At 37.0% G+C, this 20,815-nt stretch overlaps 1 protein-coding gene across 1 annotated transcript; it reads right to left on the minus strand.

Annotated features, from left to right (window-relative positions):
- Window positions 1–4,122: 4,122 nt before the first annotated feature.
- TBK1 (TANK-binding kinase 1) lies at window positions 4,123–20,322 on the minus strand. Its single transcript, XM_010082690.1, has 15 exons — window positions 20,177–20,322; window positions 19,636–19,815; window positions 18,008–18,204; window positions 15,769–15,827; window positions 14,496–14,587; window positions 13,963–14,064; window positions 11,234–11,312; window positions 10,291–10,412; window positions 10,086–10,162; window positions 9,005–9,044; window positions 6,627–6,728; window positions 6,440–6,536; window positions 5,298–5,404; window positions 4,948–5,019; window positions 4,123–4,174 (listed from the first exon to the last, which is right to left on the minus strand). Exons 1-15 carry the CDS (start codon window positions 20,320–20,322, stop codon window positions 4,123–4,125), a joined length of 1,524 nt encoding a protein of 507 aa, XP_010080992.1.
- Window positions 20,323–20,815: the final 493 nt, after the last annotated feature.

A 20,815-nucleotide genomic window follows, 5' to 3' on the forward strand; every position in this document is an offset into this window, starting at 1 on the left:
CATGCTGGCACATAAAGAGCTGGCAAGAGCCGGTGATACATTTCAGTAGGTTCTGATTAAAAGTATCTGCTTAAGTGACTTGAAAGCAGGTAGTCTGGGAAATGCTTCCCATGGCTAGGCAGTGGTGACACAACCCTTGATGGGAAGGCTGCGGAAGCCTGACTAGTCACAGGCTTCATTGGACACTTGTGTAAGTTTTCAGGAGCAGAATACAACATTGAACAACTGCAGGACACCCTTCTTTGTAGCATGTCAGCAGCTCTACCTGTTGCTGTCAGTCTTCCTTGTCAACAGGAAGCAGAGTTCTCCAAAAGATGCCCAAGTGGACATCTAGAAGCACAACCACTGCTGGCTGGGCTGGTGCCAGCGTCAAAATAGCAAATTCCACTGAAGGACACTGCCCCTACTGATTTTTTTTTTTTTTTGATCAATGGAACAAATAAAAAAAAGCTGCTTAGGGTTTATAAAATTAACAGGTCATGCAGCCTTGCCACTGACAGAATCAGCCAAAAGAACTCCCAACAATTAGTTAATCAGTTCCTGAAACCCCTCTTCAATTGATATTGCACAGTTCCCAGAACAATCTGTTCTGGCACTTGACTCTCTTTACTATTAAAAAGATTTTTTTCCAGACTCAGTCTGGATTTTTTTTTGTTTCTTGCACTACAATTTATGCTCCTAATCTCTAGTCCTTTCACCACAGACATGGTGGTGAACGCTGTCTTTCTGTAACAGCCATTACATGACTGAAAACTTGTGCTCCCCCCATCTTCCAATCTTCTCTTCTTTCAGGTAGCCACCTCCTGTTTTTTCCCAGTCCCTCTCAGCTGAGCATTCCAGACCCTAGCCATTGTTTTTTTCTTCCCTCATTTACCTTCAGGTGGCCAGTATTTTTTATAACTTTTATGGACAAAGCCAGTTTAAAAGTGTTCATCATCAGGCTGGTCACAGATAAACCAAGATTTCCTCTGCATGGACCAGGGTGGGCATCCATCCCACCACTTTTCAGGTCCCTAGCTAGAAGCCATCACCAGTTTAACTAACCCAATGTGTCTAGCCAAATCAATTACGGTGCCCTCCCTGCAAGGGATTTCACAGTAACAGCAGTCTGTGCAACTACTTAGTAATAGTTCTGTTTAATTTTACCCAAACAAGTTTATGCAACTGCAGTTTATTCCATGTCTCCCCTCTTCTATGCTTCAAGCTTAAAATAACCAAGAAGTAATCCTTTCAATTTCAGCCTTTTAAATCATAGTGCTATATCCACAATCATTCTGTGATTACCACTTCTACAGTAATAAACTAAATTAGCACAGACTGAGCTCCACCAGTGGACTGTTTCACACCGCGCAGGGACTAGGAATTTTGCCACTGTTAGAGAGAACTCATTTCGATCAGAATATGTATCACCAGTGGTTAAAAAATAAAAAGGATTAGTGGCTTTACCATATTGCCTGTGCTAGTGATTCTGTTACACAGGACACACTTTCTGGACAGCTGAGTAATACAAGTGAAGTTGCAATTTGCTACTTCAGATTTCAGGCTTTGTATTGTACTTACAAGGAAATAAAAATTATAAGGTAATACTGAAATTAACAGGAAGTGAAATTATGGAAAGACACAGAAGAAAGCACACACCATACAATAAGGGGTTGATGATGTATTTATGTCATTAAGTCATTCACTCATGCATTTTCACAATTCATATGAAGGCAGGTTTGTTCAAGTAACAGATAATTAATATACTATGCTAAACCCTCCAAAACAGTAAACCAGCTTCAGGAGGAAGACCAATATATTACTTTTTATTACTTCTTTTGGCAAATCAGTAGCATGACTGAGAGTATCAGGACACTTAGTTTGAGACAAAAATTGGTGGTACTATGCACTAGACTTTGATGTGCAAAATATATTTGCTTAATAAGAACATAATCAGTAGATTACAAATTGATTACTTCAAGTTCCTTAGCTACTGCTTAGTTAAAGATGCTTTAAAAAAAAGAAATTTTAACAAGATTACTGATGTATTTAGCAACACTAAAACCAGCAATGTTTAAAATGAACATAAAATATAACACAAAACATTTTCAACCATGTAAAAGAATGCCGCACATACTTCAATATACAGATTATATTGTTACTACAATTTTCTTTTTCAGACTCCTTCAGTATAAAGAAGTTGATAATGGTCTATGTCAACTAACACTTGATTTCTTTCAAAATTAAGAACCTTTGAAACAGCAAAGTGTTACAGACATAATATTGGAAAAGAAAAAAATTTATGCACAGTTTGAGCACCCAATTCTTTTAACACATATGTATGTGTTTTTCTGACAGTGAGACTGTGGACGTGAATGAACAAATGTACAAGCAGGCATTAAAACATTCCAGTTAGACATTATGCCAGTATTTTAAAACAAACAGTTGAGAATGCCATGGCTAACCACGGAAAAACATGTATCAAACTGCTGCACTCCTTTTGTATAGCTGCATTTTTTGGGGGGACAAAGTTTGCAAAGTAAGAAGCTGCTCACGTGGGTGTAAAAATATCTGAATTCCCTTTTAATATTTAATTCTCACCAAGAACACTGGAAAGCAGACCTCAGACATCGAGACAGTGAATTTCCTCTTCGTTTAATGATGAAAGAACCAATTATAAAAATTCATAAGTTTCTGTTCAAATAAAAAAAAGAATGCAAAGGAAATGTTTTGTATTCTGACCTGGACAGATAAACAAGGAATAAGCATCACAAAATTATCAGATGCTATCACAGGTTACTGCTGTTTAGTTTATACCTAAATGTTTCACCATTAATTATGGAAAATTATAAATATAGTTGTTCCAGCTCTTCTTACAGAGGTAATATAGCAATTAGAAGTGCTATTGGACACCACTGAACATCCATGGACAGGTTTCCACAAGGAAAGAATGAGTCCTGCGATATTTGCATGCTCTTTGTCTGAAACAAGTAAGCACACCTTTAGCATCCAAACAAAGTGAGGGATGTTTTTTGAGCTTTTGTTTGCCTCTTCTCTTTCTCCTCTCTTACATCTTTTGGAGCAGACTGTTTAATTCTGCATCTCTGCAACCCAATCGTGTACTACTGATACTGGAAAATAAATATATAGGCTTACGAAATTTTCCACCTAAGTTTAAAATCTCAGTCGTAAGTCAGCAGTGGGTTTGGTCCCTTTTCAAGATTAGACCAGTAATTTATTTTTCCAATATTCAGTTACCACTAAGGCATGATGCTATCTAGTCTACTGATTGCCCACAAATTCTCCTAATATCATTTTTTAACCTTTTTTAAAAATTATGCCTGCAAACAGGATTCTGAAAAAGGTATTTTATTTTAAGAACCCACTTCTCTTGTGGTGAGCAACAAGATTTCAGGTAAACTCTGAAAATGCTGTACTCTAGAAAAGGAGTTTTTACATTCAGTTTGACAGCCTGGAGTGCAAAACTTCCATATAAAGAGCAGTCAAATGATTACAGACAACATGGCACTAAATATGTAGAGGAACTTAAAAAAATATTGTGAATTTGTTTTCTCAAGTAGAAGTTAACTAACACTTTGGATGTGAAGGAAAGAAATGCATTTCCACTCTGTCCTATCTGCACTTTTAGTCCCTATTCACACTTACTTTATAAAGATCGCATATAAAACAGTTGTCATATTCTGTGATTATCAGCCATTCAGCTAGACTCAAAAATAACAGTGGTGGTTAAAAGAATCTCATAACACCCCTTCAGACTATTCCTGATGTTTAGAGTTCTGCAAGTCCTCTGGCAATAAAGACTAAATTGCATCCTGAAAAAGGGGCAATATTCAAAGAAAACAAACCTCAATTTCATCAACACTTTTGCCTTTAGGACTTCGTCAGAGATCCTTCCAGGGGCTAAATTCCCTGCCAGGAGTAATTCTATCCTAACATTAACCAAAAAAAAGATATATATTTCTTTTATATTTACATATGATACACATTTACATTCTTTTAACACCACAATTGTAGAGGGGAAAAAAAAAACTGGATACAGATTTATTATCTGATTTTAAATGTCCCAACAATATTTTTTTCCCTTTGAAAAAATTTACAAGTCCTCTTCAGGTCCTTTGAAAGCTAGATACAGTCCACGTTCCGCCGGCCACCATCCACAGTCAAAGCACCAAATTTAAAATGAAAAAACAGTATATTCTTAGACGACTGACCAGATTACAGAATCAATCCTTAATTCATTATAATTTATTTATGGGTTTTTCCTTTCCCTTGCCACATGCCAAGACATGCATTTGTATCTAACTTTTGTACGTGAAAAGTAGAAGAGAGGATACCATGCTCCAAGTATGAGACTGGGGGTGGGGAAAAAAGCAAAACCAGTTCAGTTCAGCTTTAAGGTACGCTTAGCTCTACCAGCTTTAAGGTACGCTTAGCTCTACCAGCAATTTACCCTGAAGCTTTCAGGACATCACTATTTTTATATATTTTATCGTCATCATCCTAAGAAAAAAAGCAGTCAGTCTGTATTTGATAGTGACAATACCCTCTCATTGTAAGAGGATTGTAAGAAATATGTTGGCCTCTTTCTCTTCGCTTTAAGCAATCTGAAAACTGCAAAATCATTCACTCAGATTAGTATAATACCACAGTTGTTAAAAATTATGTTTAAAACCGAGGAGCCTTTCTGAGGAGCTAAAAGGCACCACTGGATTGCTGAAAAAGTATTGTGTTTAAATTCAGAATTAAACTGTCTGTGCAACAGATACTTTTATTAGCTAAACATAAGTAACATGAAAAAAAATGCCATGACTGCTGTATCAGAATGATCTTACAGTAATGTTTCAAGGTTTTGAATACTTTGCTGTTGCTACACCAACTGGATCTACAAAATCTACCAAATTAAGCCTGTTCCTAGTATCAGCCCCAAAAGGGAAAACAATTGCTTGCCTTTCCAAAATCTGATTGTTCTCAGCCAGCTCTTTGACAACGCCTTCCACTTCTTCCTTTAGTTTCTTCATACTGTAGTAACAAGAAGCAAAAGAAAGGTTACAACTTTTATAGGGACAGTTATCTGCTATGATCACTCACCACCACAAAGCTTTCAGCAACTTGTCTTACATGCAAAATAAGGGACAGATAACAGGCTTTAACACCACTTTAGCAATATCAAGCTTTTTCCTGCAATATAAAATTCTTGGTCTTAATAGAGCAATCATTAAGTCGACAGTAATTTTTTTTTCAACTCACCTGTTCAACAGGTATAGAATATGACATCAATCAAATCAAGAAATTCTTACCCAAGAGTCATTTCCACTAATGTGTTTGAGCTTGGATAAACTGTATTCATTGTATGTTTCATCCCACTGGAAGCTGCAAACATTTTCTGTGGCAGAGCATCTTGTAACTGTAATAGATAAAAAGGAAATGTAAGTTACAACAGAAGTTGTCACATGTATCCTGATGTCCACCTTAAAATCCTTCTTTAAATTCTCCATTGCTATGGTGCCTCATAAAATCATTACAGTAGTGAGGCGGCTGATATTCCCTAAATTGAGGTTATCATGGCAAGTTTTGCATTGATATGACCTGCAGTTCCCCGATTTGTTCCACCTTCTTAACTTTCTTATACTTTCATAATAAACTCTCAAAAGGAAGAATTATCTATTTGTTGTGTTTGTGGATATCCTAAGGCAACACGATCCTAATCAATAACTGACTTTGGTAGTTCTACTAAAATACAAACAAATAACAAGTAAAATGCTGCTCTTCACCATTTCTAAATTGCTTTCACACCTATCAGGTGCTTTTCTTTCATTTATATTTCCTTTATAAAGAATAATAGTTTTACTGCATGAAAATGCTCTCATTTTTGAGTTAATTCTAAGTTTGCATTCTGCAAAGTCACTGTCCAAATTTTCATAAAACACTTTCTTTCATGTCACTAGCAGCATTAGTTTAGCAAGTATCCCCAAGCATGCATCCCCTAGTCTTGAATATGAGAGTTCTGGTTATATGCTTTGTAAGAGTATTAAGATAATCCTCTAGGTGCTTGATACCATTATGATAACAGCTACACAGAACACTTATTGATGAACACACATCCATTTGTGCAGGTTTTTTTGGGGGGAATGCTAACACTACCAAAAAAACCCCAAACAAACCCCACAAAAAAACAAAAACAAAAACCAAAAAACCAAACAAAACCAAAAAACCCAAACCTCAAAATCAATTCAGGATTCAAAAAAATCACACCACTCTGTCCGTCACTCTGACATCAGCAAAGAAGCTACTATGGACCAAATGCTACATCTGTGCAGCCCTATATTTTAATATGACCGCATTAATGTAAGACTCACTATAAACAACACTGCTGATATTAAACAACATGGAACAGCATTTTATCTATGCAAACACCTTATGTAATTTTGAAGCATTCTACCTCATTTATATAATCCTGGTATTTGGATACCTCTTCTTCAATATCAAAACACTGGTTGGTGAGAGCCAGTAACTGCTTCCTTATGTGAAGCATTTTCCTAGAAGTAAATAATTTTTCTGTTAAGAGCTTCCTTTTATAAAAGTGGTGCAGAGAACATTACCAAATATTAAAGAAATCAATAGCTTGCCTTGTCCAGTCCTCAGCCTTGTCCAAAAACGTATCATACTTGCTGACACATTCATCTTTGAATAGAGCTATGGCTTTTGTAGCATGCAAATACAGCTTTTGCCTGCAACACAGAAACAACCAGAACAGTGTTACACTGCTTTCAAACCCCCATTCCTCTAATTTACTTTCTGAAACTTGGATAAAAGGTATGTGGACTGAAAATCCCTTAATACAACTTTCTTCATGCTACTGTAACATATGAGAAATGAACACACTGTGTGAACTGACAGTTTTTGTTTCAAAAAATGTTCCCTATCAGGGAGAAAAAATATTTGAACGATTTAGTTGTGATTATTTGTATACGAACAAGTGGTCAAATGTCTTCTCCGAGTCAGTATTTATCTGAGCATGTATATTTAAGGAAAAGGGATTCTAAATGGAAAGGACAGCAATCCTTATTATTACTTCAGCATACACTTGAAACTTCCAGCATATACAAATAAACCTTTCTGCTGAGTAATACACATGCACAAACCAAACTGCATTTTTGTGTCAGCTTAAATTTATGACAAGAGAAAAAAGCAAGCAGATACAGAGATAAGGACAGGAAAATAAAACAAAACCCAATTCTGGTTAGTGTTGCAGACAGTAATCCCCGTGTAACTGCCTTACCATGCTATGCACATGAAACTAAGGGATACTGGGACACTGCAGTCTTAACACCTGCTTCTGGTATTTCATTAAGTCTTGCATGACAGCTACTGGTTAATCAAATTCTGTCTGGAGTGTAGGTGGATTGTCATCACTCATGCACACCTGTCATTCAACCAGAAAAAATCTGAATTGAGTGCTGCTCCCTTTTCTATCTAGTGGTAAATACTACAAAGGCCAGTCTCTGTTACTAATGGCAAAATGTTCTTAACACAGACCACTGGCATTTCTCTCTGTAGTGCATCAAGTAAAATAAGATGTAGTTAGGATCTTAAAGATACTGCAACAGTCCTGAAGAGACACTTGTGGTAGAAAACATACTAGTATTCAAAACCATGAAATTGAAGCCTATTTACTTATTCACATATTAATGCAAAGACACAGTTTGAGTAGTAGAAAAAGCCCTAAAATTTCTTTAGTCTGCCCAAGGGAATGCAGTTTTAAAATGAGCTATGGATTGCATCCTGATGTTTACCATATCCTTAAGAACATATGACTGGAAATTATCGCTCACGTTATTTGTCACATTAAGTTCAATCCTTTGCTGTTGTAGGGCAATGATGTGTCCAAGTCTCTTTCAGTATATCAAGATCTGTCTTACAGGTTTCCTGCCCCTGCTGTCCTTTATTTTAAGGCAATCTCCCTTCCACTTGCCAGTTACCCCATTTATCTTTGACTATGAGAAAATCAAGCAGCATGGTTCTGAGAATACCAGCACCTTCTGCATGTTAGCTTTCTATGTGTAATTGTCAGTGAAGCCACACTAGTGGTAGCAACAGCAAGAACTTTTAGAAAATTACAGAAGCGGGGTCTAAATTCATATAGCACTCAGCAAAGTCTAGGGAACCACTCAACTGACCAGCCACTAAGAAAATAACTACTTAAACATAAACATTTAGCATCATTTGAGATGCACAAGGATATCCTGCCCTGCTTCCAAGTGTCTACCCTGAAAGGTGTAGGTTTCCCATTTGTCTTCTGTCCTACCTCCCAGTATCAGAGCATGTCTCAGGTACCTTACTTAGGACAACTTAAATAGTATTAGGTATCTGTGTATGAGGAACTGAATTGATCCTGAGACAAGTACAGCAGCATGAGCAGAGCAGCTGTTCACAGTTGCTCAAGAGTTAGTCAGCAGAGCCAGTGGAGCCTAATGGGAGTCTAGACACCCAGGTTACGCACAGACACTTAACGTGGCCACCTCTCAGAAGTGACAATTTTAAACAGGCATGGAGAATTGCATTAAAATGTATTTTGCATGCTATATTTCCTGGAAGATCAAATAATTCTAAGATTTCATTCAGCTAGCCCGTATTTTATTCCTCTGTATAAAATTATCTTCACCTTAGTTACAAAGTCACTTTACTCTTACTGAGGGCTTTTCCTCCCTGAAAAAAAACAGGAAAAAAAATACTTCCTGTAAGACAGTTATGCACAGATAATGAACAGGTATTTCATGTCTACATTAGAAGGTCTACCAGTGAAGGAACTCCACTGCCAGGAAGCGCCCAATTATTGTATGCTGGCACCCTTATATATTTAAGATATTTAAAGGAATTTTTTTAAAAAGCAATCTTTAAGAGCTTATAGTTTACAATAAAAACCAACAGAAAAGGTTATTGGCAAGAGCACCTGAAGGACCTGAAAGCAATCACGGTATTTCCCAAAAGTACCTTCAAAACTTACTTGTCAAACTTGTGAATTTGTTCTTCATTATAAGGAAGCCCTAGGATCAGAGCAGATGACAAACATTATCAGTTTAATTCTGTCCTGGGTTAAGCTGAGACAGAGTTAACTTTCTTCATAATAGCTAGCAAGAGGCTGTGTTTTGGATTTGTGCTCAGAAGAAAGCTGATAAGAAGTGATGTTTACGCCGCTGCCAAGGTCAGCAGACTGGAGAAGCTGGGAGGGAGCACAGCCCCACTTAATAGCCCAGGATTTGATCTTACGTTCACGACTGAGACCCAGAGTGGCCAATAATCTATTCCATAATATACACGTCATGCCCAGTATATAGGTGAGGACCCTCCGGAAGATTGTCCCTTTTGGTTCTGGATCTCTTTTGCTCCGGGTCATCTCTCTCCAGGTGGTCGCTCTCCCAAGGCCTTCCCCCCTCACTCCAGTCAGCTCTTGGTCTGGGATGCTCAGACTATTACCTCAGTTCCGTGAGTGCGGTTTCGGGACTCTCCCTGCTCCGGGATCATTAGCGGGGAACAGGCTGAGCCTTGGTCATCGGGTGGGGGGGGGCAGTGTCGCTGTATATCACTCATTTGTATATTTTATACAGTATTATTTTCAATATTATTGCAGTTTAGTTATTAAATTGTCCTTATCTCAACCCACGAGTCCTTTTTTCCCTTTACCCCTTTAATACTCTCCCTTATCATTGGATGGGGGGGGAATTGCATGAGCGGGTGTGTGGTTTGGCCCCCAGACAAGGGCTAACCCATCACAGTTGTATTTATGTAAAACTCCACTAAATTTACCCATTTCCTATATGTTTTCCTTCTCCTATCCCGATAGGTAAAAGTGATCATTTACTTTTTTTTTTCCTCCTCTTCAGTCTTGCAATTCAAATTTATGAGACTAATAGTGGCGTTTCATTCATATGGGCTTTAAGACAGTACCTCACTAGGAAAGACCTACAGACATATTCATTGTTGCTGACTAACTCCCCATTCCTACCACAAATATCCTGGTGGAACAAGGACTGACCTGTCCTTTACATTACTGCTTATGTTAAAAGTGAATCAAATAAGTTACTTACTTCGTTCTGCTTTGTCTTTTTTGAACTGATAATAAATATCTGTGATGGAACATAGCAGCGCCTGCAGCCTTTCTGGACTAGAGTGACAAATGGAAGAAAATTAGATATTTTATGTATAAACTTAAGTATTTATTACTGAGTTTTTATGAACAACAACTCAATGTAGAATTCAATACATATTAAAACAATTAATACAGTTACTCACTTTCTGTCTTTTGGATGCATGCCTTCCTGGTTTGCCCAGGTGTCAGCCAGTAAGCCACCAGGAGAAAGTTTGGTTTTGATATCTTGAAGACTAGTTTCTATTGTGCCCTGAGAGCTGGAGAGCTATGTAAGAGCAAGAAAGTTCAGTCTTACCACTGGCTAAAGTAAAAAGTTACTTGAGGCTGAAAATAGACTGAACACATTAATGCTTTAGACCCATTTGTTTCACTGACCTTCATTAAAGAAATATGCCCAATTATCTGCCTAGGCTTTGCTAAAAGCAGATAAAAAGTGGTATTATTAAAGAAAGAATCATCTTTGATGCTGGCATTTCTGTTAGTTAATATTTATTTTCTTTCAACATTAAGTTTCTACCTTTCATATATTCCCTATTTACTTCTATGCTTGTTCTTTCGCTTTGTTAAGAATTCATATAAAGACTATCCACCTAATTCATACCTTTCTTTCTCCACAGTTCACACAACCTTAAAAATAAAAGTGCACTAATCACCTTTTGCTCTTAGAATGGAGAACTTGAAGACACTTTGGACACCAGCCTGTAAAGTTATTTTCAATTCTTCCTTACTTGTCTGGAAACATGACACAAATTTCAAAGCAGATCACTCTTAAGTGTGAAAGGGAAAACAACTTCAAAGTACAATATATTTAATGGCTATAGTTTTTTATTTGAGTATGTTAGAAAATGAGACTGTATTTTCAGGAACTTATTATTCTTTTCACCACACTGGGCTAATAAAAGGATTTACTCTGTTTTCAGAAAGGTATCCACATCTCAGTACGGGCATTTCAACAACGTTTGGCAGTCTATAAATGACTTGAACATTCAGAGTTGTTATTCACAGAAAAACCTGAGGTACTGTGTATTTGGCTTTTTCTTTAGAAACACCATTTTGAGAATAACACAGGCTTTGTAAGATACTTACACGCAACAGTTTTGTGTGTATCTCTGAAATTTCATCCACTTCTGATGCTTCCAAGCTGATCTGCATCAAATTCTCATATCTGACCACAAAAAGAGCAGTTAAAAAAGAAAATAAACCAGCATTGAATACACTAAAAAAATTCCTTGAATCTAGAGATTAATGTAACTACTTTTTCTTTTGTATGAAATACAATATCTGTGAAGCAGCAATCATCAAACACTGACAACCTTAAGTGATCATTAACAATGGAAACATTTTAGTTATGAAAAAAAATTCCTTTAATTTTTTTCCTACATTTGAGCTGTTAAAAAGAAGTTTGAAACCTCCATTCCTGGCTTCTTTATTCTATTCTCATTACTTGTACTCAACAGGCAGTGGAAAACTATTTTCTCTCATCAAATAATTTTTAAAGGGTTACCAAACTAAAGTTACTTAAAGTAGTCAATGACACACAACAAACTAGTATTCCCGTGTATCAAAATGCTCTTCTGGGCAAACTTACTGGAAAGGCTGAGTTATCAAAACCTTAAAGCCTGGGTTAGTAGCACCATCTGTTCATACTGATACTTTCCATATGACCGTAGCTCAAGTTCAAAATAAATAATTCAGGACAATATTTTTCCCGTTGAGTCTCAGTCACATTACATTTTTAAAAACACCATAAAAAACAGCTCAGCTGCTTTCAAAAAATACATACTTTGCTCAAGTTCAATACTTCATTTACCTTTTCAAATAAAAGCTTTGCACTGTCATGCTTTGAAGCATAGCCTTGAAAAGGGAGGACAAACAAGAGGACGTCCTTTGCTAACTCCGTAAAAGTCTTCTGAAGTCAAATAAACTGAAAATCCTGCCCCTTTGTAAGAGGCCAAAAGACCATTTGCAAACACATAGCAAATTTCTGTTCACATGAGAATTACTCCAGTTTGCAAGTGAACATAATTTTTGTTCAAATTGCCGCTCTAAGATACTGCTGAATGCACCACAGTCACAAATCAGAACCTACAGTGGTTTCTTCTAAGTGGCTTTCTTCTGTGGGGACCTGGCAGAATGCAGGAAGAAGCTATCTGAACCAAATACTGAGTGAACAAGAACCAGTCCTGTAAGCTAGTGTAAATTGGCTTGAAGGAGAGTTTGGATGACAACCTCAATGATTTGTAATTGGGCTACACAAGTATACTGTTATTTTGATAGTTATCAACTTTGCTAGCTTCACTGCTGGTTTGGATTTTTTTTTTAAAGCAAGTACCTTGAAGCCCAGGTGTGTCAGTTTATACATGCTTGGCATGCACACAGCAACTCTGAGAAATCCACAGGTATCCAGAATTACTACATACAAGCTGTTCAATTCGCACATGCATAGCAGCTCCTACATGGCTTACGTCTATTCACAAGGCTGCTGTGCAAACCCAATGGCTCTACATGTGTGCACTGATCATCCTGTGGGTATCTACATTTTCAGAGCAGCCTGGGAGCAAGGTTAGAGAATCCTATGACCAAGACAGCATTTGGGGGAGACTGGCAGTAGGTTGAATAGGAAACTACTTACAGAAGAATTCTATGAAGAGCCAGGGTTTAAAGTTTACATCAGACTGCAGAAGAATAACACACCTTATTCACACTAGCGAATGCTAGTTTGTGAAAAGACTGAACAAAACACTGCAAGGATACCTTAAAAAGGAATGTGACTGAGAATTGAGTGGGACTCAAAAATGAAACAAAGATCAGGAGAGAGAAAAAATGAAACTTGGAGGGAGAATTCAATGGTGCAAAATCCTACCTCCTACAGACAGCACCTGACTGAAAGAGGTAGGGCAGAACAGTCTGACCACTGGGAAACATTTGCTTCCTTGGAATGGAAGACTAGAGAAATAAACTTCTTCTGCAGTCTTTGAAACTTAGAAGTCTCCTATGCTAAAGGATAAACATTCTTTAGTTGTTCCTGATAAATTTTGTCAGTTTTAAAGAAAGCGCTCTAAAAAACTTTCTACTATATAGATCTAAATGGGTCCATATGGGCAACAGTGAGACACTGTGATACAGGTCTCTGCCATTTGAATTAACCAAAATAAGCAAAAAAAACATAATAGTCAGGCACTTGAAAAAATTATAGAAGCAGAGTTTCCTGTGCAGTTTACTTTTGGCATACCTATATACATGCACTGTGATCTAGTGATATCCTAACGCAGCTTTGGTTTTTGGTTGGGTTTGGATTTTTGTGTTTGGGATTTTTTTTTTTTAGCTGCTCTATGTTATATTTCAACATTAAAATTCCTTCCACGCAGAAAATGCTAAGGTCTTAAAGCTATGAAAGAGGCAGTATTTAATTTCATCCTTAATAAACACACACAAGCAAACTCGGTGACAAAAGCACTAAAGCACTAATGAAAGGGAAGCTACTCGATTCTTTGTCCAGGCTTTACTATAGCTTCTAAAATCAACAACAGCAAACGAGCTGAGTCAGAGAAGAAAGGAAAAAAAGAACACAAACATACAATTACTGCTCAATAGTAATTACTTGTTCCCACTAGGTTAAGGAGTAAAATCAACACTCTAATTTGAGTAAAGCATATTACTAAATCTGCTTACATCACTGCCATCAGCAAATCCAAGCCAATTCAAATTTAATTTTTATATGTAAAACCCCTGTAAATAAGCATGACTTAAAATACCACTGTCATTAAAGATGATAATGAAAAATCAATGCATTCAGTGTAGGTGGTTCTACTCACATTTTTTCAGCTTTCTCAATGTTTCTCCTGCAGAAATCCAGCCTGATGACAACCTCTGCCTTTTTATGAACCATTTCATTGTAATCATCCTTGATTATTTCACTAAAAAAGTGAAGCGTTAGTCTGTAACAAAAGTATTCAACTGCCATCTTACCAGCAATCAATAATACAATAATATACCTACAGTAGTAACTGCTAGTAAGAATTGCTTTCCGTTAGAGATGCATTAGTATAATCCTCAAATAAAACTATCTTGTGCAAGCTGTTCAATTGTACCTGCATGTTACCAGAGGTTAGACTTAAATTATCCACAGAAGAAACTGAAATGGCAAATACGTAACCCTTATTGTCTGAAAAAATTATTTTTGTTTCATTAATGACATAAAAAAGGATAAAATTCAGAATGCCTATTCATATTCAAGAAGTAAAGAAAACCTCTCAAGGTACTGGGAGATCACAGAATTACGTATTGATAATCAAGGCATATGTCAATTAAAAAAAAAATGCACAATGAAAGTCAATCAATTGCTTACATCAGCCATCGTATTCCTTTTCGCATCAGCTCCTGGTAAAGTAGCAAAGAACTCGCAACTCTACAGGCATAACATACGATACCTGTTACTGCCTGGTAGAAAAAACAAACAACATTAGTACTAATCTGGTGTTCTGTTAACAATTGTTTCGAGTCAATTAACCACAACAAAGCAACACAGATTAATAAAAGAAAAAGCAACTTGAAGATGGTAGTTTAAAATGCATAACTTTGTCCAAACTTTAGTTGGGAGATAAGCAAACACTCATTATGGAGGCAGAGCTAAACATTGTCATGAGTTTTTCCAGTTATGCTGAAATATCTGTTAGGGATGAAAATAAGTCTCTTATAAACAAAAATGACACCACTTACTCTCAGGATTTACTTTAATTTCTGGAAATTCACAAGTACGTTTCTTCAGTAGTTTAGGAATTAAACACAGACATTAAAAGAAACTTGTAAAACATGTCAGATTTTTAAATTCTAAGGATAGGGACTCCATTCTCCTAACTCCATTTACACGTTTGCTGCATTATTTAGAATTATGAACAAATTTTCAGAAATTATAATACACAATATTTTAAATAATTGATATCAACTGATGATTTTCTGTTTATTAACTTTAAAGACTTCTGGTATTCAAAGAGACATACGCTTTCAGGACTACCATACCTGAATACAAGGCTCCTCAGCAGCCAGTATTTTATAGGCATAATATAAATGGTGGTCACAAAGTCAAAGCATGGCAACGCATACATTCAGTAGTTTTAGAAGAATTACCAAAAGAATGAAACATTCTCTACTTGTCTTCCACAAATTCTGAAAACTTGAAAGAGAGACAACAGAAATTCCATTCTACTGCAGAGTCCTAGAGACTCCTCTCTATTGAGAGGAAGATTAAAGTTATTTTTCTTATGTTAAGTTTCACACCATCACAGGGGATGTTATGAATCTTCTAGCTAGCTTCAGGACTCCAAAGTGGCAGGCTCCTTTCCCCCATCATTGGACTATGCAGCAACAAAGCACTTGGACATTAGAAGGCTGATTTTTGGGTTTGTTTGGTTGGTTTTTTAAATAAACAAACATTCTGTATACAAGGTATGGCTTTAATATACTTTTGGAGCCCTTGTTAACAAGTACATTTCTATGAATCAGAATCCTCACTAACACATTAAAAATAGTTTAATTAACATCAATTATCTGAAAACCAAGTAGCTTTCATCTCAGTACCATTATCTGAGACAGGTACATAAATTAAAATCATAATCACTCACTTTAGCCATACTGGCATCCCCATCCAAGTCATAACGTTGATGTACTTTAGGAAGTAGAACTGAAACATAAAACAACCATCTGTATTTTCTTATTTTCCATAAAAGACTTCAAAAGTCTTAATAAAATAACAGATACACTAGTACATGTTTTAGAATTTTTTATTACTAAACAACACCAATGAGTCAGAAGTCAGGAATGTAAGAAGTATCCCATCTTGTTCCACTATGTAGAACACCGCTATATGAAAAAGTGTTGCTGCATATCACCCAGCTCAGTATATCTACTCCCACAGCTTCCAACAGCAGAGGCTTGGGGAAGTATACAAGAACAGGGCAAAAATCTAATTCCCTCTCAGATTCTCCCAGCTTCCAACAATCTGTGGTTCAAGGACTTCCTGAGATATGGTGAAACTTGTGTTTAATAAAAGCCTTAATAGATTTATTTTTTCTTCCATTAATTTAATGGAAGCTTTCTGAACCAATTAAAACCTTTAGCAGTCACATCCTACAGGAAAAGTCTGCAGCCTAAGTATGCTTTGTGTGATGCAAGTATCTCATATAAAGGCTCAAAACAGTTAACATGACGACTGAATTTGGTATTTCATGGTTGTTCTAGTAGAAGAGAAAGTAAGCAATCCTTATGCAGCTTCTACATGGTGCTCAGATGCCTATGAAAACTGCATAGCCCTCCTCTTCTCCTGCTCCCTGTCACCTCTTTCTCAGCTGAAAATTTCTAGCCTGTTCTATCAGTCCTTTCACCATCCTTGCTGCTTTCCTCAGAACATATTTTAGTTCTTCTATACCCAATTGGAAAGATGGGGGAAGAGGGCCTAGACCTGTCCAGAAACTCAAAGGTCAAAGCAAAGGCATGTAGTGAGTCCACGCAAAGTGATTACAGTGTTGTGCTTCACCCTCCCACCCCCAAACATTCTTAGCTTTTCATTTGCTGTTTCCACTGCTACAAAGCACTGAGCAGCTATTTTTATAGTTACCTATTAAAACTCCGAGATCGTTTTCCTGAATGGCAAAGCCGAGTCCTTGTTTAAGTTCAGACTTTCTCCTCCCCACCCTGTACCCTGTTCTTCTGTGTATCTACATCGATTTTCATCTAACCTGTTACTGTCAAGCCTTTTAGTATCATGTGGGTCTCATGCATACCTTCAAAAACAGCCTTTGTCTTAAACACTTTAAATTACTTGGTATCTTCAACAAACTGTGCTTCACTTTATTTTCCAGATTCACTTTTGAACATGCTGCACAGCACAGATTTAATAGAGGTCTCCACTAACGATCTCTCTCCACTGTGAAAGCCAGCCATTTATTTCTGTTCTTCAACCCTGTGTTTGCCCTCATGGGAGACTGTTCCCTCTTATCTCATGGTTGCTTGGTTTAATTGGGAATCTTAACAGCAGGACTTCACCAAACAGCTTTTTAAAATGACGGGCAGCCTGTGTCAATTGAATCTCCTTTGTTCTGATGCTCATTGACTTCTTCAGAAAGCTCTGACACAATATAAAGGCCCTGTTGATCCTTCCACAAACAGTTCACCTACCCACACTCTTCAGCACTCTGTGTCAGCTGGCCCGAGCAGTCAGTATGCAGGACATTCTGACAAAAGCGACACTGATCTTCCAACCAGAGGCATGTCCTCCTGCTCATCTTAAAAATGGGCCCTGGCACAGGGACTGCTATAAGCCTCTCAATGATAAATGGAAATGCAAAAACTTAATTTCTTCTTTTTTTTTCCTGTTATGGCATTACCTTTTCTTCTAAGCAAAGGTAAGTTGTTAAGACCTCCTCTCTTAACTGAAAGACTAACTACCTTCGTGACAAATTAAAAAAAAAAAGCAAAACTTGAATTTCCACTTGGTGAGTAATGGAACAAAAGAACTAGCTTTGAATTACATTCTGCAGTGTTCCTTTCTATTTGTTAAAGGTGTCATGCTTCAAAAAATTTCTGAACTCCATATGGACCACTACATCTTGACACACAAATGCTCAGGTTCACAGCACCAGGAACACTACAAGCAGGTACTGCTTCTGTAAAAATACGCTGGGTACTCAGCATTTTTGAAAAAAAAAAATTAGACTGCATACTTAGAACTTCAAGTATCAACAGAAAGAATTTTCAAGCACTATTTCTAAGACATAACAGACAAAAAATGATAATTAAATAACCCAAACTATTTACACGAGATGGCTAGATAGCTCCAGGAAAGGGGAAATGACTTTCATATACCTTCTTCATAGATTAATCCGACAATGTTCACGGCCTCCCTGCTTACTACAAAGATAGGATTCTCCTCAGTTGTTCTGGGGAAGTGCTGTGCCAATCTGCCAGGTTCCAGTATTAAACGCCGACTTTCATATATCAGTTCTTGATTCTGAGATGGTATTTTTGTCTGTTTGTAGACCAACTCATGAAATATAGCAGCTCTATAAAACAAACAATATATTCAGTAGCAGTTAGACTCACTACAATAGTTCAACAATTCAGATTTTGTATTACTCAAAATAAAAATCCCTTTTGACACATAAGCAGAACAAAAAGCAGCACATTGCCTAAGGCTCCAGGTTGCTCTGTTACAAAAATAAATGCTATTTCCTGCAAAATATCAAACTTCCCTTTCTACCTCTGATTTTCCACCAAAGCACGTCTGTGTAAACAAACCTGCTTTGGCCTGAAGCCTGAAGGTCAGTAAAAACAGGCAACACCAGATGAGAGGAAGGAAGCACACTTTAGTTTTCTCGGGCATACCCATTTCTTCAAAGGAGATGGACGGTGTCTCCTAGAGAAAAGTCTGGTGTTTTACGTGTCGAAAAGCACACCCCTTAAATTCAGCCTGTAAGCTAACAGCCAGCCAGATTATCTCCTAGAACAACAGTGATAAGGAAAACCAACAACATTTTGGTATTTTATTTCCAGCAACAAATGGATATAAGGCATAACAAACCTCTGCCCCCCAAAAACAAACAAAACCTCCTATAAAGAAGAAAAACCTTAAGCACACTAACAGGAAGGACCAATTTGCCTCCTGTGCTGCACTACTACAGTGTCACTTCTTAATACTACAGCTAGTACATAAGTAGATCATAAAGGTAAATAATAACAAAATAAATTTTAAAATATATTTTAAAAAATCAAGTACAAAGAGCAGTTTGAGCTACAAGCAAGACTTGTCTCCAAAAAAGTATTTGGGCTCTCTCAAAATATGAATGACAGGACAGAAAAGAAAAATCGGAAAAGGCCAGAACTGTATTTACACAGTTGCATATTAGAGAATAACACATGCTCTGTAGTAAGGCAGAGAAAAGGCACTTATTTTTGTATCAAACTGTAAACTAGACTTTACAGCTTTCATGGTCATTAAATGCTGATGTTAAAGTGAACTCCATATAACTCAGGATCCTAAATTGTACCAATTACAACTTCAGAACCCCTGTGAGAGTTTTAAGTCAGATACAGACGACGTGCATATCTTGTATTCTTGAGGACAAGATAAGAACAGTGAGAGTTGAACACAGTCTCTGGAAAACTGCTTTGTAAAAAAAGTAAAGTACAAACGTGGGATGGGATGTTATCCATTAAGAACACATTGTAACACATTAAGGATTAAGTCTGTGTTCTGTCACTGGTTAAAACCAAGTTTAAGATCAGTTGATTTGACCTTCAATGATTTTATTTTTATTTTTGGTTAACATGCTTCTATGCACTGTGACTGCACAGGGGAATAACAAGCTCTCACTTCCTCAGATAAACTGCCACAGAAAGGCTACTGAATTTGTAACACTGCTGATCTGAGGTCACTGAACTCACTGAATTTGCCTGAATAAGAGCAAAGTAATGAAAACAGAGAGAACACTTACGTATTATAGCTGTGAATATAAACTTTGTGCAAGGTCATCTGCTGCAGTGAAAAGATGTGGATTACTATTCGGTGCAGTATGTCACTCGTCTCTGCAAAGAACTGGTCAAATCCCCAGCATTTTTCCTGGTCTGCTTCAAGAATGTTCGCAAGGACAGGTGTGAGCAGTACCTGCAGACCCCTAGAGGACACCCGGAGGAAATAACACATGTTGCATCTACTTGGATCTTTTCACCTTGTAACCAACTGCAATACTTCATTTGACTTGTCTAGTGAAAGCAAATCTATCATCCCTTGAAGAATATTCCAGCACTCTGTTTTTTCTCCTCTGCTGAACAACAAAATGTTGTTTTTCATTAATACCCATATTTCATCTCTTCCCTTTTTAGGTTCAACTATCAAATATTTCTTTCTTGATATCTACAAATTTCACAAGCATTGGGAAAACGGCACGCAATTCAAAAAGTCTACATTGTACTGCTTCAGTCACCTTCTACCACTGCTGGGCAGTAGTCTTTACCCAGCTCACCCCACATACTTACCACAGTTTATCACTTTGAAGGAAGCTACGGCCATTTATGGTTCGCTGGCTGAGCTGCTCGTCTGAGCACACTCCATTGCTTTCAATCAAAATCAGCTGGGTTAGCAAAGACTCATTATTTAAATTGTCATCACTAACAGAATTCATCCTGATTGAGATGGAGCTAAATAAGTATGCCATGCATGCAGCTCAACTGCTGCAAAGAAAAATGCGCAACTATTGCCTTACAGTCATTACTATTCTAGGAGAAAGGCCACCTTAAATTTCATGTATTTCTACCTTGTGAATCTGAATTGCAAGGAACTTTATGGATCTTCCTCATGTATTATCATGAACAACTTCTTCGAAGTTTTAATATTATGTACACACCAAACTTGAATCCAGCATTAAAACTGGTAACATTTTGAAGCAAGCTCCAGTGGCTTACAAGCACACTGACAGTCCTATCAGAGGTCAGTGGATGCTGTGCTCAAACTCACTTCAGTACTAGACTTATAACAGTAAATACTGTTTAAATGCTAATTGAAAACATTACTGTAAACAGATGTTTAATTTAAAAAATCTGCTTCCTTTATTATTTCAAGCACTTCAATTATATGGAATAAGCATATATAGAGGGGTCAAGGATAATAGAAAGGGC

Source organism: Pterocles gutturalis, unplaced genomic scaffold, assembly GCF_000699245.1.
Source record: "Pterocles gutturalis isolate BGI_N339 unplaced genomic scaffold, ASM69924v1 scaffold52889, whole genome shotgun sequence".
NCBI lineage: Eukaryota > Metazoa > Chordata > Aves > Pterocliformes > Pteroclidae > Pterocles > Pterocles gutturalis.